Genomic DNA, 19,320 nt, shown 5'->3' on the forward strand with positions numbered 1-19,320 from the left:
GCCATTCCTTTTAATTGTAAAACCTAAAAATAGTATGTACAACTTTCATTTGAAATTGTTTTATATATGACAAACTATTACTGCGAGTGGAAAATAACAGGAGTTGAAACACAAAAAAATTCATAACTCCTTTAATATTCATTCAAATTGTTTGTAAACTGTGTAAATAAAATTTAAAACTTTTGCCTGAAAAAAAAAATTTACGACCAACAATAAATGCAAGGGGAGGAAAAAAACAAGTTGGAAAGAAAAAAAATTTATGAAATCCCTTAGTAAGGCCACAATCAAATCTGTCGAAATTGTTCGTGAATCTTATAATTTTTATCTAAAATTTTTGTCCGAAACAATTTTAGATAGTACAAACCATTAGTGCAAGGGGTTGAAAAAACCTGAGGTAGGAATAAGAAAATATATAAAATTTCCCTACCATTTACACTATTGAATCCATTCTTATTTTTGTTTAACTTTATAAAAATTGTTTAAACCTATTGTTAAAATAAATTTTTATCCAACCAACCATTACTGCAGGGGTGTAAATAACCTGGTTTGAAAATAAAAAATAATCAATATTTTTTAATAGATACACTATCAAATCCGTTATAATTTATTGCGTATAAATTGTAAACTTCATCTAAAACTTTAGCTCGAACAATTTTTTATGAAACAAACTATTACATTAAAAACAGGGATTGAAATTTTAAAAAATCAACCCTTTCTTAGTATCAAATTCATTAAAATTTATTTTAAACTATCTTAATTTTATCTTAAACCTTGGTGCCAGCACATTTTTATATGATCAGGCTATTAGTGCAAGAGATAAAAAATAATGTTCGAAGGTAAGAAAAAATTAAATAATTACCTTTGTGCCGCCAGTTAGCATTTTTTTGGCACAATTGGAAATATGAATTGTTAAATTAATATTTCAGCAGTAATTTAGTAGCTGAACTTCAACTTATTCCACTCAATGCACACTTCCACTTAATCTTTGTCAGGCTAGTTCCCCAATTATTTCCCAGTGACATATCTGATTTTTGCAAACGATCTAACGAGCCAACATGCAGGCTCGTCTTATCCACGCTTTGGTGCACGTCTGGACACGGTAACACTGTCTGTCGCTGTGACCAAGACTGCTTGTTCCTGCAGACTCCCAGGACTTTGTTTTTCTCGGAGCTCGCCTGACACGAGCACTACAAAGCATGATTACAAAAACCCGCAGTCATGTCCCCAGGCTCTGTAGAACTAGTTTCCCACTGCCCTTGCACATTTCCCCCTCCCCCCCTCCCACACCCGCCTTTCCTGGGAACACTGAACACTGCCCAGAGCAGTGACCGGTCCTTATCCCCGGCCAGGGTCGACCTGTCTCAAGGTCTCGACACTAGTGTTTGATATACCGCCTCTGCCCTCTAGTGGCGAAATTAGCAATTACTCCGAGCGGTTGTCAAGCTTAGGCTGCCCCATTCTGACACATGCAACAAACATTTCCCTGTGTTTCTTTTCCAAGCCACCAGAGCACTCCACAAGTCTCCTCCATAAGCCCCATGCTTTCGAAATAACCTCGTGCAAGATATGCACTAGTTGATTTCTTCTCGGTTCGGCCACTACTCAGTAGGTTGTGCGGCGAGCGGGCACCAAAAGAAACCTCGATATATTGAAGTCAGTATTTCTCGACCACCCCCTCGGAAGTCTCCGGAACCTTTCGGACCTGAAGCTGAAGTTCCCCCTTTTATTTCTAATTCAAGCGCCAGTTTTTAATTAGGCGTCACCTCGCCCTACCAGGGATTTCAAGCCGCGACGTCAGACTGACTACTTCGCTTCTCGGCCAGCCCTCAGCAAGATTCCACTTCTGTCTTTGTACGAGAATGTAGTCGCCTCGTCAAGGAATGTTTCCCTAATTTAGATAGTAGTTTAGTCAGTCTATGTTTTTCATGCATTAATTTCTTTATTTTGGCTAAATTTTTAATATTCTAAATTATGAGTACTTCTGCATCAACCGCGCCTGCCCGGTACTGTTGCCGCTCACCTCCCGGTGGGACCACTTCCTGAGCGCTAGGAGCAAAACCCTGTTTTGGTGAGTTACGACAACCTTACCTTTCCCTGACCCTCTCCGTTTTTGTGAGCATTTTTCCTTGTTTAATAACTGTCTGTGAAACAGGCCAAATCCTTTTGAATTTGTCTTGTTTACAGACAGGGTCCAAGAGCCTGGAGCCGACATGGCGTCCACAAGCTTTTCCTCGTTCTCGGTGACCAAGGACTGCTATGGCACCCTGGTAGCCCCTCTATAGCAAAATTCATCATCCTAGGCCAGCTATTTTCTAACATCATATCTCCAAATTCTCCACAGTATCTGCAGCGTGCCAGTTAGGCTACTACTTCAATGATCCCGAGAGATTATTAACAGGACTTTGATTAAGCTGTTATAAGAATTAAAATTCTGGGATTCTTTTTATTTTTGTTTTCCTAAAACAAAGAAATGTTAATAATATTTTGATTAGGGCCAGCCCATATGACAAATTTAATAGTATCCATGTATTAATCCTATTATGTATTTGAAAGTACTGTTATTAAGATAATGTTTGTGTACTCATCTTCCCTCACCTATAAAAAGACCAAATAAATAGAAGCAAAGATATAGACAAAATTTCACTTGTTGATATTTATGCATTTTTAACTTAGATCCACCAACTACCATAATGTACCCAGGGAGTGTAACAAAGTGGTAGCAGAGCTGGTGGTTCAATTGTATTTAGTGTGGTATTCTCTATAATCAATCCCAGTAATATAACACAAAATAAATATATAAAATCAATTTTTAGATATATATTTTTTTTGATAGGAGTAGTTAAGCTGGCATCCTTATATTTTTATAGCGCAACTATAAGTAACTTTTCCATTTTAAAATCTCACAAGTGATATTCAGATTAGTCTCTCGCAAGACGTCTTCTTTTCAGCGCAGCCCAGTTCACACTGCTGCCCCGCGTGACGCACGTTGGCACACCTTAGTTCGCATATAATATGAAATTAGTTCTACGCTATTCACCGATGGATACATTGAGTGATAAAGATTTGTAATATTTTTGCTGCATTGAAAATAAGAAAATATTTAATCGATCATTTATTTATATCATTAATTAATATTGGAGAACAAAAATATGTTATGTTCATTATTTTCTTAAAATGTTCCAAATGTTTATATAAGTTTCAAAAATATTTCCAGAATAAATAAGTACTTTGAAATCTACTTACGCCTGTAGGCTGTGCCGAAAGGGACTTTTCTTTTCCTTTTCTTCAAATTTATACCTTAAATCTCATAAAAATTATTGAAACAATAAGAAAAGTGAAACAACTAAATACTGGAAAATATTTCACCACTTAGTTTTAAGTAGCTATTAGGGGCATGCATACATCGTGAAAAGATTTAGAGACTAGCTGAAAGTTAAACACTGTAGCATTGTCTGTGTTTCATCATTCAGTGAGTTTCTTTCAGGTGCATTTCTACTGTCGACATACGAATCACCGCCATTAAGTGCAGAAGCCAACGTGTCCTGAGTGGCTCGGTCAAGCAAGGCAAAGACATCTCTTGCAGACGACCACCAATCACAAGAAAGAAACCGCTGGTGCGGATATATCTTGTTGCCATCTAATAGGCATCCAGATTTTGTCACAAAAAATGCCTCCCCTTAGTAACTATGTATGTACGTGTATGCTTTGTTTAGTAGTTACAAAATTTATGATAGTCTTTTTTTTATGCTTTGGTACAGTTAAATGAAAAATTATACACTGCACAACATTTTGTACAAAATAGTAACATTTCAATATTTAGAAACTAAGCATGGATTCTCTGACATACTGCTATTCTGTAAAGAAAAAAATTTATATAGTATTCAAAAATTTTCCAAATTCTGTAGGAACATAAGATTTTTTATATAATAAAACATTTACCTGGTGGATTCTTAAGGCATTCCACATGCCTGATGTCTACAGGTTACTGGCACGTGGCCAAGAACTAACACGAGATCTCAGTAAAGCATGTTTATTGCCATTCCATGCTACAAGCGCTCATTCACAATTAAATGATAGCTATTAAAAATCCCTACGGCACGAACACAGTTAGGGAGGTTCAGCAGCCCCTCATGATCAAACATAACTGCAAGAGTTATTTAAGATCAAAGTCTATGCAAAGAGTTAAATATTATTAACGAAAAAAGTCTGCCTCTCAAGACAGACCTTAAGGTATTAAGAAAGTTTCTGATATAATTGATATTAAAAAAGAAATACTATTCAGCGATGGCAAGCAATGAAGTCTCAGGTGCCAACAAAACATACAAAGGGCCAGGGTAGTGAGAAGTCGTATCAAACTCTAGGTCAAATATAAATATGAATGGTATAATTTTTTATACTAGAAAGAATATGGACAGCTGTAGTATACCCAAAATGATGTATACCCGAACATTAGTTTCATAAAGAAACAGATTGGTGTGTGAATGTTCTTCATATTCCCGTTCTTGTCTCGTAAGATGGTAGGGGTGGTAATTACGTCAGCACTGCCAAGCTGATGATGTCATCTATTATGAAGGCCCTGATACAACAGGATGCTGCTGGCGCAGTGCTGGTTCTAAAGTGTTTGTAGCCACAATAGTTGCCGGTGCTTGGACGGTGAGCCTAGTTTCACTTCCTAGTATAGGTGGTGTACAGAGTAATACAATACCTTCACAGAACAATAATTCAGGGTACTAAACATGTTTACCATTTTGTCTATGGATCATAGTAGTATGTTTAAAAAAAAGTGTTTTGTTTCGCTATGTTAAATTAGATATTTCAATATGTTTTGCGTATATTAAATTCATGTTTAATATTTGCACATCCAAATACGTTGTTTTAGCCAACGACCAATAAGAAGTCTCATTTCTACTAAGCATTTATTGAAAATTGAAGATGTAATTTATTGTGAGTTGTAATTTGGATTCTGAACATTTGGAAATTGTATATTCAGTAATAATGCACATATTAATAATGTCAAAGTAACAACAAATCAAAGCTTTTAACAGTTATATATACATTTATGACTGATAAGAAATTGTAACGAGGACAGTGATTGTTCGGCAAACTTGTTAACTCTGAGCATAGGCAATCAACTTCTGTTTTACCAGAGGAGAAGTTTCTTCGTCCGGGGAAATCAACAGCCTAAATTTGAACAGAACATTAGTCTGAATAGGAATGTTAACCTGACAAAGAATGGTGATTTAGTAAAATCAATGTCAAGATACTGAATGAATAGTTGATTATCGAAGATTTGCTATAATTAACAAATTTATGGTGTAATTGAAATAATTATATATCGGGCAAATTTTAATCTTACGATTCGAAAATTCACTGTCACTGTGAATTGTAGAACCACCAATGACTGTACCAATGTTAAAGAAACTAGAAAGTTTTCATCACTTTCAAGTAACAATAGTTTCTGGAAGGAATATTACTGCCACAAGCCATAACTTTACACTGTGCGTCTGATGGTGACATTATTATATTTCTCCTGAGTTCCTCAGTTAAAGAAACAGTCTCTTCGAAAATGGAAATAAGTCAGAAGTTGCAGAGTCCAAATTCAACAACGAAGCCAAGCAGATACCAGCTCAGAGTTTTCACCCAGGCTGACCGGGGGTTCCCCATTCCAGTAGCTGTCGACGACTTCACCCACCATGTGTCTACGAGGTTCTTCAGGTTGATAGACTGAGACATTACCAAAGTAAGGTTGTGTATGCCAAGTAAGCTAGAGAGGGTCTTATTTAAATTTTCCCATGACTTATTTAACTGTTTCACTACTATTTAGTATCAGCCATCCAGTACTGAACTAACTCAATCAGCAAATTCTATAATTAAATAATTGTGTTGTAGAAAAGTCTTGTTTCTTGAAAAGAATATGATTTCTATCATTCTAACCAAGTTATTTATTGTTTTATTTAAACTCCATGTTTTACACCTAGTGATCCAGCTCTATTAACACTGAGTTTAGTTTGTTAATCAATTATTTAAAGTTATTTCAACATCATATTCGTCTATTTGAATCTTATGGTACAAATTATATGAGCAAATTTGACAAAACCCATAGACAAATTGCCAGGCTGTTAAATGTAAGTAAGACATGTGTGACAAACACTATTCGCAAATATCATGCGAGTGGTGCAGCGAAAGACTTGCTGCGCAGCGGACGACCGCTAGTCACGTCGTCACGCCAAGACCGTACGATCGGCATGATTGCTAAAGCAAATTGCCATGCCAGTGTTCCAGCTGTTTTACAATAGTTTACAGACAAGACTGGTAAACATGTGTCACAGAGGATAGTTGGACGCCGCCTTTATCAACAAGGTCTGCATTCGTATACCCCAATGAAAAAGCCATTGCTAACTGTAAAAACACGACGTGCTAGAATTTTGTGGTGTCGTGACAAGAAAAACTGGGGTATGGAGCACTGGGGTAAGGTTTTGTTTAGCAACGAGTCTCGTTTCCAGCTTTTTCCGTCACGCAAGGTCCGTGTTCGCCGCACACCCACAGAACGGTACCTCCCCGAGTGTTTGGCCCCTGCTGTGCAATGCGGATGTGGTGCCTTCATGGTATGGGGATGCATGTCAGCTGCCGGGACTGGAATTCTACGTTTCCTTGAAGGGACTATGGATTCAAAAGAGTACATGTGCACACTCAGTGAGAACATGCTGCCCTCTGGACGCAGGCTCCATCAGGGTTATTATGCGTTTCAATAGGACAACGCACCTTGTCACAAGTCTCCTGCAACCATCGCCTGACTCCAGGAAAATGAAATTGCTGTTCTGCCATGGCCGGCTCGAAGCCCAGACCTCAGCCCAATAGAGAATATGTGGAATATAATTGGACAGCATCTTGCATCCTATCAACAGACATCGTTGGCAGAACTGCGCCAGCAAATCTCGTTAGTGTGGAATGTGATCAGCCAGGAGATGTGCCTGAAATTGGTCAGTAGCATGCCCTCACGTGTTCGTGAATGCATACAACGCAATGGTGGTTCTATAGACTACTAGACACTTAAAATAATGTTTTCCATACATTGTATAATTTCTGTATTGCACTGTATTCACATTCCGTTGATGTAAATTAAAGTGTTTCTAACTTTATGGGTGGTCTTAAAATTTTGATCTTTACTGTATATATTTAGTAGAGTACACAAACTTAGCAAATTCACAGTGGTAGGGTGATCATATTCATATACTACATTTTTTCGCTAGGCAAAACAATAAAAATTGCCTACAATAAAGTAATAAATGGCAAAAAACAACACTAAAATACAGCAAATGTTTATTAAGATCTAGTGCTAGTCAATGTTACAAGTCTGTAAATAAAGTAAACATTGGTTATGTATGTTTTATGCGCATCAAAAACTTGCATATTTTTTATATCCGTAAATAGAAGCTTTCTTAACATTGAGCTTACGTTTACTATTCACATTTAAATTTTGCCCATATTAACTATAATGTGATAAATAAACAAACAGTGAAAATTTACATGACACAAACTGCTTCTTTTAATCACAAGCAAATTTTCAGTCAATGAAAGTTAATTAGTGAGCTTGTTTTAACAAGACTTTTTTTTACATGTTTTTTATTTCAAATAATATATTTTCAATGTGCCTACTGTGTTCTTTATGGGATTACATTTGATTTGGCAAATGGCAGGTGAGACATCACAGAATAACGGCCAATCACACATGGGCCGCTGGCCCACCGAAACAGCCTTAAAGATGAAAGCTGGGCATCTAGAATGGGGCACTATAAAGTCTAGGTATTAAATGCAGCCATTTTCTGTCACGTGCAAGAAGGTACGCCGACACCCGGCCAGTGCAGCCATGTGCAGTGGTAAAATAAGCTTGTCACTGTGAAGAAACCAACAAACCAAATTCATAAAAAAATTTTAGGTACTGTTCTTTAAGGTAAGTAGCCTCCAATGGTAGAGTTTTTATAACTGTAGTCGCTATAATACGCCAACAAAAATAATAACAAATTTACACACATTTTTGGGAATTGTAAGGTGATCTGTCATATATATATAGATAGTGATTTCCTCACAATCATTTTGAATATTTATAGGGTTGCAAGTTTCGTACGCTCTTGTACATGGCACAATGGGACACCACTCCCGGCCAACGCAGCCGAACACAGCTGTAAAATAAACTTGTCATTGTGCACAAACTGTATAGTAGTACAAATTTTTTATTGTCTATTTCTTAAGGTATATAGTCTTCAAATTAACATTTCAGCCACAAGAATATACTACAAAAAATAACAGAAAACTACACAAGTCTTTGAAGGTTCAAGATTTCATCTACATTAATTCTTTTCGCTCGGTAAGTAATGTAATCATAAAAAAAACATAAATAAAGGGATTAATCTTAGTTTTTCAGTAAATGTACTAAGTAAAAACACAATAAAAGGACATTTTAAGCATCCAAATGATATAGAATATAAAAAAATACAATTAAAAATTTTTCTAGATTATTTATTAATAATTTTAGCCCTAAACCCTGTTCTATAAATATTATTATAGTAGGTACAATAAAGTGAAAAAATTCAAAAATAAATATTAGACACAGTACATTTCAAAACATCGCCAATGTAAATTATTTGTTTTTCTAAACCATTCCTGATCAAACTTTATGCTGATTAAATTATTTAATTCTACAGAGATCCAGTAATAGTTCTAAATTAATAGTAATACATTTCATTTTGATTACATTAATAATGATGACATTCCAGAATTTCAGAATTTTATATCCTATTGAATCATAGTTGAAATTCCATTTAGTTACTAACACCTCACTAGTGAACAAAATAATAGCATTTTAAGAATGAAAGGACATTTTACCAAAACTTTTCAAACACTGATCACAGGTTTTAAAATTAAAAAAACCCATTGTTTGGTTGAAAAAAGAAATGAAAATATTGCAAAGAATGAATTTGATTTACTAAAAACAGGCTAATAAATTATAACAATAAATTGTGTTTTTAACAATTATATTATTTGAAAAGCATTAGGAACTATATGAGACTCTGTGTGAAAGTTTTTATTTATTACTGCATGGCATCCTCTGTAAGGGGGCCACTCTTGTTATCTTAAACATTCAGTGTTTCCACTGGAAGTGAAGGGATAGGGTAGTAGTTGTAATTTGGTAAGAGAGGGGTTCGGGATTGTATTGAACTGTGCTTTCATGATTCTCATACTTGCTATTTAAGTAATGATTTTTATTCTCTTAACACTGTCCTGCCCAGTGCATGGACGGGTTACTCTAATAGAGAATCGAAGATAGGACCTCAACCGCTAGTTCCAGCTGCCCGGCGCATGACTAGGTGAGGCTCGTAGCCTGCTGCACTCAACTCCCACTTGCCGCTTAGCGACAAAATATTATTTCTGAGTAACTACTAACATCGGCCAAAAACAAACATCCCTGGATCTTGCAAACCACACACTGTGAACTTTCCCAAACCCGCAGCACCAAAACTACCTAGGTACCTTTTAACTCGATGCTCGCGCTGGGCGAAAGACAATGAAAAGCAAGGTGGTGGTTCTCAGTGGTGAAAGGGGGAGTGGGGGGGGGGGGGGGGGGGAAGAACAGCAACCTGGGTGCTGCATTGACAAGTGCACACACTCCGAGAGCCTTCAGACATTGCTAAATAAATCCTCTAATCTTAGGTTCTCTTATCTCTTACATTAAATATAAAACCTTTTCTCTGCATTATGTACATACATGCATAAGTATAAGATTTTGCACAGAATTAATAGATCTGTTACAAAGAATTCAATATTCTGGGTCATGACCAAAGAAAAAGTTTTAAATTTCTGTAAAATAAGTAAAAACGAATAAATTATTAGCAGTAACACTGCCAGTGTGAGAATTTGAAAATTCAGCATCTCATTGTTATATCCACAATACAAACCATTGCAGCAATAGTGCTTCGGTACAGTATTTAATTTTTAATACCACTGCATTGTATAAGTCAATGTATAAACATATAAATTCATACATATAAATGCCCACAGATATTTGAGTAATATCAAAATTGAAACAACTAAGGAATTTTTTTGAGACAACAGTTTTGAAAACAATTTCTACTGTGCCATGTATGGAGCACGCGGAACACTAAAACATAAAAAAATACAAGAAAATTTTAAGGGAACTGCTAGGTATATACATTAACGTTTAGAAAAAGTAGATTTTAGTTTACCTTTACTGCACATTCTGTATAAGTACTTACATTACCTAATTACATAATTGGGGAAACAAATATTCTTTGATACAGAAAGTTGAACAAATCACCTCATGAAACTTAAAAAATATTCACAATGTACTAGTATTTTTGCTACCTAACTTATTATAGACTACAGTGTTAAAAACTTAACCATTAAAGGCTATGCACCTGAAGGATCAGAACTTTATAGTTTTATGCAGTTTCATTGGTTAGTTTCTTTACAACAAAGAGTTTATTTTACCACTGCGTATAACTGCGCAGGCCAGGAGTCCCCGTCCCTTCTCGCACAAGTACAAAGATGGCAACCATGGATACCCAGTCTTTCTAGTAGCCTTAATTGTAACCATAGTATCAAGGCAGGCCGGAACGACAACCCATCCAATCAGCTTCAGGAATTGGGAGTAGCACGTACCATCACATCGGGTACCATCCTAGTGTAGCGTGTTTATGGTCGCACATTGTAATATTGCATTCCGCAACCTTAGTACGTCAACGCAGATTGTCTGTCATTGCCTCTGTTCCCCTTAACATACCCCTCTCCACTATCTTCCCTTCCACCCCTATTCCAACATTCCCTGTATCCCTTCGGTTCTTTCCTCTACCGCTACTCCCCTGTTGTTCGCACATATGCATGTTGGTGTTAAAGTTTGGGTATTTAACCCTTCACCTGCGTTTGGTAGTCTGTGAGATATCATTCAACAGTGTCCCAGACAGGTTCTTCGAGTGAGCAATGACAAATCATTACGTTATAAAATCTCTGTTGGTGTGTTATGGCTTGTAAAGTAAGGCTTAGCTAGTTCAACATTTTCTGTTTCGGCCACCACTTTAAAATTTACTTTTGACTAGATTTATTGCTGGCTGGGTGCCATAAGTGATTGCCACGAGTCTGAACAAGTTTCCTCTTGGAGGCACCTTTTTAAAATTAAAAGGGTCTTGTAATCCTGTATTAAACACAAATCTTGGTAATGGCGAAGTAATGCTCACCAGTCCCAGATTCCCTCAGAGTGCCAGGACGACACTGTATTTATCCTCCGATATTTTTTTGCCCGTAATATAACCCAAGTGTAAACATTTACATTTTATATCCTCTTGTTATCATTATTGGACTTAGAATTCAAATTGTAATTTATCTCGTCTTGTGTCTTTTTGCCCATACACCACAATAGCTTGTACTATTGTTATTTGTGGGCACAGTAATTATAAACTTGTTCCTTTTTGTGTGCAAGGACAAGTTAGGTTAAAGTTTCATACCACGTGTAAAATTTTATTCCTTGATCCTGATATTATGATCATGAATATTTTGATCCTGTGGTAGATACAGCTTGCTGTTTTAATTTAGTACGTCGAAAGATCCTGGACCTAACAAATACTTGTGATATAAAAATGAATTATAGTCATAAGTTGAATAAAAAATAAATTTTCCTTTTAATTCAAATTAAGATCATTACTTATTTTTAGGGGCCTATATCAGAAGTTTCTGTCATGCAGGATATTTCGACGTACTAAATTTAAAACAGCAATTATCATATACCACATGATCATGAAATCAGGATAACGGGATAAACTCAATAAGTGATACAGAACAATTACATAAGTTACATATAATGATACACTTGAGCTAACAATTTTGTACCTTTCTCATCCATGAGTAGGCCTACATGAATGTTTTGAAAGCACATATAATCAAATCACTGTTGCTTGTTAATTAATCTTTCAGATACATATATTTCGTTGTCAACTAATGAGTTTTTAATTTTTTTGTATAAGATATTGAGCGTAAGTAATGTGCTTTATCAATTTTTCCATATGGGTCAGTGTTGCCAGACGTAACCGAATTCGGATACACGTATCCAAATTACCATGTCATACCTGGTACCCAAGAAGATTCAATCGTGTTCGTAAATGTAGGCCTACCCCAATTTGGGAAAAAGAAAAAAACAATAGTCAAAAATATTTAACAATTTTCACTTGATATGCAAAACCAATGAAGGTGTCAAACATAACGCACTGACATTAAACATCCCAGCCTTTTAGAAAACAGCAGGCTCTCTGAAGAACCACAGAATTAAAAAACAGAGCATCGAAAACAGGATCAGGAATATCTCTCATTGAAAACAGTCTCTGACAACTATTACAACACAACACAAATCTGAGACAACATACTTATATTAGAGGTAATATTTACAATGATGTTACACCAACCTTTAACCTAAAAATATCAATTTTTTAAATAATGTGGTTGAGATAGTAGAATTCAATGTTTAAATTATAACATTTTGTCCCTTTTTTTTCATTAATTCATTTAAAAATCCTATGCACAGGCTTTAGCAACCAGGGCCAATATTGCATTTAAACTATAATATTTTATGTTGTCACACTATTATGAGATTTAACAGAACAGTTATGTGATATTTCGATTAAAGAAAAAGGAATATTTTGTTTTCATGTTCCTGAATGACACCTGAACTGAGAACTTCTTGATATCCAAAGTACCCGATTTGTTGAAGATGCGCAGATCATAACATTATCACGCATTTACAGTGGAATTCAAAATGACACTTCCAGAGAATTTATTTTCGTATGTAGCTAAATATTCGTTACATTCAAGGCATATTTTCAAGCAAATTTAATATATATAAAGCTAAACGAGCCATACCGGAAAACTGTTCTATCACTCATCAAGTTTTTTAACCTCTGACATGTTCCAGAAACTGCTATTTTGTCTTCGTACTTTAATATATACGCGCACACCATCAACAACAACTCATCAGAAAAATCTAATAAATTCATATTTCACAACATTAATACTTATTTCCACTATCATAGACATAACTGATCGGTTATTTGAGATAGAGAGGAAAAATAAGGTTTGTTATTTCATTTGATAGGTTACCATTTACTCAATACCAATATAGACCATACACAAAGATGAGCTATTATAAGTTTTTCAAGTTAATAAACTAACATTTCATAGGTTTTGATTAGAACTATAAAAATAGTGTGTAATGGTGGACTTAGGTAGTATGTTTTGGGTTAATGTAGTTCCATTTTAAATTATTACGTATTAATGCACTTAAATAAGTACTGTATTAAATAACAGCTTTACAACTTAAAAACAAAACTAAATATGTTTTGTAATTGCACAGTTTCATCTCGATGTGACCAATTTTTTTTTTATTATTATCATCTTTTCGGTGAAAAAATATGAGTTGGTTGAGCACCAACCGATGTATTTAGTAAAATGTATATTGGCTCACAGACGATAGAGCTTAAGGTCTCAGGAATAAAGAGGTTCGGCTTAAGGCTAAGATGAGGTAATATTACCATACATAACTACAGGCTTAACACTGGTAGTAGGCCTACAGGAAGCCTTGCTATGAATAGGACACTACGAAATCTAACATATGTATTTATAAACAAAAAAACTCTAACTCGCAATTTGTTACTGCCCATCACACTAACAAGCAGATAAGTAAACCTGACAAGCACATACATATACACAAACACCCGATAAGAAGCAGCACAATCGTCGCTTACGGGTGGTCAGCTTCTAAACTGATCTGTCCCGATTGCTGCTCACGCCGATAGCAGAGGGCTCTAATTGATGATGCTCTCACTGTGCTAGCCAATGACTGACTGTCTTGCACAACAAAGTATTGACCTTACTCACTCCTGCATAACAATTCTTTACGACACAACTGCAGCGACGTGCGAGCCGGCCTAGTTGCGGCATCAGCGCAACAGCAGCGCCAGCGCAAATACTGGGGCAGCACTTCGGCATGAGGCTGGCCACCGCTACAAAAAGCGAACGGGGTCGAGAGGGGGTAGGAACAGGGCCGCAACTAGGGGGGAGCAAGCGGGGCATACGCCCCGGGCGCAAAGCTGTGGGGGGCGCCGAAATCGCTTGCATTGTAATTCCTACTACAACTGGTAACTAGTAAAAAGTGTTTTAACTTGCATGCCAGGAATATCTAATCTGATTTACAATATAACGTCTCAACATATTGAATGAACAAGTCTAGTGATTGTACGGACTACTTTATGGACATAGTGGGTTCATGCATGGAAGGTACAGTAGCACAGAAACTGTTACATGTAGGTATGGAAAATGCTTTAATAGCACCATTTTTCCGTGGGAGGGCCCCCAGACCCCCCGCTTTACTGGTGTGGTATGTGCAAAAAAAGAGGGGGGGGGGGTGCATGAATCCATTCATGCCCCGGGTGCCAGAGACTCTAGTTGCGGCCCTGGGTAGGAACGAGGACTGTCGACGATGCCGCGGACCCAAGGTCTCAAATATGGCAGCCACCCCCGAAAGGGGGCTGAGACCAAGCTCGGTGCGCGTCGCGTGACTCTCGTCGCCGCTTCCCGCCTCGCCGAGAGGTCTGCCGCGAGCGCGTCGCAAGAGAGTGGAGGTAAGAGACTCACAGGTGTGATAGCGAGGCACGTAGATTAACTTAAATATATTTTATAGATTTAACTCAATGGGTAACGGCGTTGACCATTGTAATAGTTAGTAGTAAATTAAAGTGGAACTGAAGTTATTTTCGAGACCTTATTTTATAACCCCTTATTCCCTTCAAGCCCCATTTATTAAAGAAGGTAATAAGACTTTAATTAGGAGAGAACTCGACATAACACTTGTGGAGGCTCCTTAAGTTGTCACCTCTTGTAGCAAGAAAGAAGTCCATCACCCCACCACCCACACTACCATTTTATTTTTGTATTGCCATCAGCCGGGGTTTCGGATGCGATTCCCGCGGCGAGTCTAAGGAGCTGTACGTGAAAATTGGGGTGTTTTCTGGGAGGGCGCCAGGCTAGCTCTGTCGTCTAACCGTGAGTGGGTCGATCCGCCCCAGCGTGTCCCCTAGACTCGGTGGCTTGACTTGGAAAGTAGCGATGGCCGGGTTAATCCCTGCACCATAGAAAAAAAAAAGACCCGGAGTCGCGTGGGGAGTTGCGTTGAAAATGTATTTGGTGATGACTATAGTTACCAGTCGTGAAAAATCAGAGACAAAACTTGAAGGCTCCCAACGGTACGCGCACATCCGCTCCGGGCCGCGAGCTGATCAGAACTGTCTCAGGGGTTGGCGTGCGGAGGGAGAAACACTCCCTCCGTGTGCCAAGGTTACGCCGCTCATCTCATTTGGGTGGAGACTTGGCAAGGGGTGCGTTCTGCCAGCAAGAGCCAGTACTGCGGGCTGAGGCTGGGCTAATGGTCTTCGGTCGGTACAACGTCAAACGCCCTCCCCCCCCCCCAGCCCACCGAGGAAGCCCGGACTTGCACGGGATCAGGCTCTGTGGTGTTTACACCCCTAGCATGTCGTTGACTCCCCATCCTGGCGCCTGGGGTGGCTGAGGGTGGTCGGCCGGCGCTCTGGACCTGGTGGCTGCGGCTGGTGGGGCCGCGTGGAGGCGTGATGAGGTGGTGTACAATGTTGTGGTCATGTGGTGGTGTGGTGTGGTGTGCTGGCCTAGTTTTTACAGCATATCCAGGCGGTTGGGGCTCTGGGTGGTCACAGGTGGTAGTGCGTGTCCACCGGTGGTCGAGTTTCCTCCGTCGTGCCCTCGGAATTGTGGGGGCCACGGTGGCCCCTCTGGCCCTCCCGAGGTCGTACTCGGCCAGGTACCACAGGGGCCGCCTGTCCCTGGCAGGTCTCGTCACTTGGCGTGTGGGCGGTTCGTCGGGTGCTCCTGGTGGGTCGTGAGGCGTCCGAGTGGTGGTCGTGGTGGTGTTGTTGTGGTCTTCCATCGGGGTTGTATGGCGGTTGCTCGCGTCGTGGTTGTTGGATGGCCCGCTAGAGTAAGGTTGTATCCTTCGTTCGAGTATACCCGGGGTTTCTCCTGCCTCGTCATTGGGTTCCTCCACAATGGGTGTGCCCTCAGGTAGGGTTGCCGCCTCCACCTCTGATGCGTGGGCAATCACTGGCCCAGCCGCACAGAGTTGTAGTTGTCGGCGGCGCCGAGTACCACGACATCGGGTACGTCGACGACGGTGGCAGTGTCTCCCAATAGGCCCTCTGGGTCGCTCAGTGAGACGTCGGTGATGGTCACCTGTCCGTGGCAGGTCATCTGTCCCGGTTGGCGTGACGTCGTCTCGTTCATGGGATCTTATGCATCACTTGGTGTTTCCAGGTCGTCGAGGGCCTCTTCTGGTGTCCTGGTTCGGATGTCGTGGTCATGCTCTCCGGTAGCTGATTCGGGCTCGTCTGCTACCGGTTGTTCGTCGTCGTGCATGTCATCATGTGTCTCGTCGTGGTCGGGTTCTTCCGACATCAGCTCACCCGGTGTCGTGGCCAGCCGTATATTATCGCGGTGGATCTTCCGGATGCACCGCCCCCCGAGTCTAACCAGATATGCGGTCCTGCCCACGCATCTCTGGATTTTGTAAGGCCCGCTCCAGCTCGGTGCCAATCCAGCGCAGTAGTTGCGGGAGGCTGCAGACAGCGGGTGGACCCGGGTGTATACTTGGTCTCACGCTCGGACTAGGGGTGGCTCCCGCGTGGTCTTGGGGGTGATCTTCTGCGAGTAGATCATTTGTCGTCGTCGTGGCATCTTCATACATGTCTGTCCTGCGCTGGTCGCGTTCCTCCGTCCCTTCTCCGTCGTGCGGCGTCCCGTGGGTGGCCCATTCGCCTGGGAGGTGCAGGTTATTTTTTTGCACCATATCGGCGGGCATGTGGCCGGTGGCTGCATTCACACGACGGCGGATGCAGAACAGGGTGTCGGCGAGGTGTTGGTCCCACTTCGAGTGGTCGTGAATCAGTCGGAGTTGAATCTTCAAGTCCTGGTTCCTGCGCTCGGTGGGTTTGGCTCTGGGATGGTAAGCTGGGGTGGTGTGGTGCTGGATATGCACCCGCGCGCACCTTTCCTGCCATTGCTTGCCGATGAACTGGCTGCCATTATCTGTCAAGGCCGACTGTGGGTAGCCCCAATGAGGCAGGAGCTCCTGCGTCATGAGGTGGATGATGGTGGACGCCCTGGCAATGCTGCACGGATATGCCTCTGTCCATCTTGTGAAAATATCTGACACAAGGAGTATGAACCTCTTCCCTCTGGGCGACTTGGGGTAGGGCCCCATCAGGTCGAGTGCGATGGTCTGTAAGGCGTGGGTCGGTTGTCGTGGGTGCTGTTGCTGCTCCCCGTCGCATAGGCGCGCCTTGCAGACCTGGCAGACCTCGCACTCCCGGACGTACTCCCTCACATCCCTTGCCATGCCGGGTCAATGGTAGTGTTAGGAGACCACGTATCTTGTCTGGTCCGTACCGGGGTGTCCTGTCAGGTCGTGGTCGTGGTAGAACCTCAAGACGGCCTCGCACGCCTCGGGAGGCACGTAGGTCTACCACGACCCAGCCTCTCCAAGCGCTCGGTGCATGATCCGGCCGTCCTGGTCTCTCCACGTCGGGTGTAGTTCGTCTCCGGCTTGTTGTCGTCGGGTCATTTCGGTTGATTGACGTTGAGCGGTCATGACCTGTTGGTCGACATCAGTTGCGGTGTCAGGTGGTGGGTTGGTTTGGTTGTCATCGGTCGTGATATGTAAACAGGTGTTTAGTGGTGAGAGGTGTTCGGTGTTGGGACCAGGTGGCAGCATGTCCTCCCACTCCTCCACATCGATGACCTAGTGTTGGTCGCTCGGTTGCCGCGACAGGGCATCTGGCAGCTGGTTTTCTCGCTCTGGCACGTGCTCCACCACGAAGTCGAAGGACTGGAGGAGTAATGCCCAACGTATGAGTTTCCCTTTTCTGCCCTGCATTGTCTGGAGCCAGGTGAGGCAGCATTTGTCAGAACAGAGAGTAAAGATCCGGCCCTCGAGGTGCGGCCAGTACATTTTTACTGCCCAGATCACCGCCAAACACTCCTGCTCATTCCTGTGGTATCTAAGCTCAGCAGGCCCGAACTTCGCGCTGGCATATTCCACTACGTGCTTGTTTCCTTGGTGGTCAACTTGAAACAGGACAGCGCCTACCCCTAAGGCGCTGGCATCTGTCTGCAGGATGAGTGGGCGTTCGGGGTCAATATGCACGTGGTGGTGGCAGCGAGTGGACATGCTCTTCACCTCCTCGAATGCACGTTGCGCATCGCTGTACCAGTGGTAGCACCTTTATGGTGACAGCAGATCGGTGAGGGTTGCGATTACCCGGGAGAAATCGGGTATGTATACTCTCAGCCAATTGATCAGACCGATAAACCTTTGGAGCTGCTTCATCTTATGTGGGGCCTCCGCAGTCGCGATCTATTGGAGATGGCCAGTCTGAGGCTGGCTCCTCTCCGCATTGACGTGGTGCCCCAGGAATTCCACCTCCTCGGTACCCAGGTGGCATTTAGCGGGGTTCGCTGTCAAGTGGTGGGTAGCGAGTCTCTCGAGCACGAGTGCTAGGTGGCGGCAGTGGTCCTCTCATGTCTCCGAGAAGATGATAAGATCGTCTAGATACACGAGGGCGAACTGTCCGAGGTACTCTTCTAGCACCCGCGTCATCATTGCTTGGAATATCGCTGGTGCACACTTGAGCTCGAAAGGCATGGCCCTGTACTGGAATCGCCTGCCATCGGGGACGGTGAAGGCAGTTTTCTACCGGTCTTGGTGTTTTATTGGTACTTGCCAGTACCCCGACTTCAGATCTAGTGTGCTGAACACGCGGGCCCTCCCGAGGCCAGATACCACTGTCTCGATGCTGATCTGCGGGGGTGGTGCACTGATGGTTACGGCGTTGAGGGGGCGAAAATCAGTCAGAAACGCAGAGTACCGTCCCTTTTGGGGGCCAGAACAATACACACATTGTAGGGGCTGTTGGAGGGGTCGATCACCCCAATGTGCAGCATTTCAGTGACCTTCTCCCATATGATCCTCTGCTCCTTGTACCCATAACCCCGGGGTGATTCATAGATGGGTTGGTCGATGGTGGTCGGGATGAAGTGCTCGGTTACAGTTGTGCGTCGTAATGGCTCGGTGGTCGCGAACACGCCTCGTCGTTCGTGCAGGACTTTGTTGATGGCGCTATGGAACTCTGGTGGTACATCGTGGTGGAAGTCGTCTAGGGTTATGGTTGGGCCTGATGG

The 19,320-nt window shown here is 41.5% G+C and overlaps 1 protein-coding gene across 13 annotated transcripts in view; it reads right to left on the bottom strand.

The window, feature by feature from the left end:
- LOC134527111 (uncharacterized) overlaps positions 1-13,177 on the bottom strand; it is a 134,155-nt gene extending 120,978 nt beyond the window's left edge. For 11 of the 13 annotated variants that reach the window (XR_010074079.1, XR_010074077.1, XR_010074080.1 and 8 more), the window contains exon 1: positions 12,922-13,177. Coding sequence is in view for 4 of the 13 variants with exons in the window: in XM_063359465.1 (XP_063215535.1) it covers positions 12,922-13,055 (134 nt within the window). In the remaining 9 variants the exon portion in view is untranslated. Of the gene's footprint in view, positions 1-12,467 lie in introns of all 13 variants that reach the window. The other 2 variants (XM_063359468.1, XM_063359470.1) reach the window with 1 other exon arrangement.
- Positions 13,178-19,320: the final 6,143 nt, after the last annotated feature.

This window comes from Bacillus rossius, chromosome 1 (genome assembly GCF_032445375.1).
Source record: "Bacillus rossius redtenbacheri isolate Brsri chromosome 1, Brsri_v3, whole genome shotgun sequence".
NCBI lineage: Eukaryota > Metazoa > Arthropoda > Insecta > Phasmatodea > Bacillidae > Bacillus > Bacillus rossius.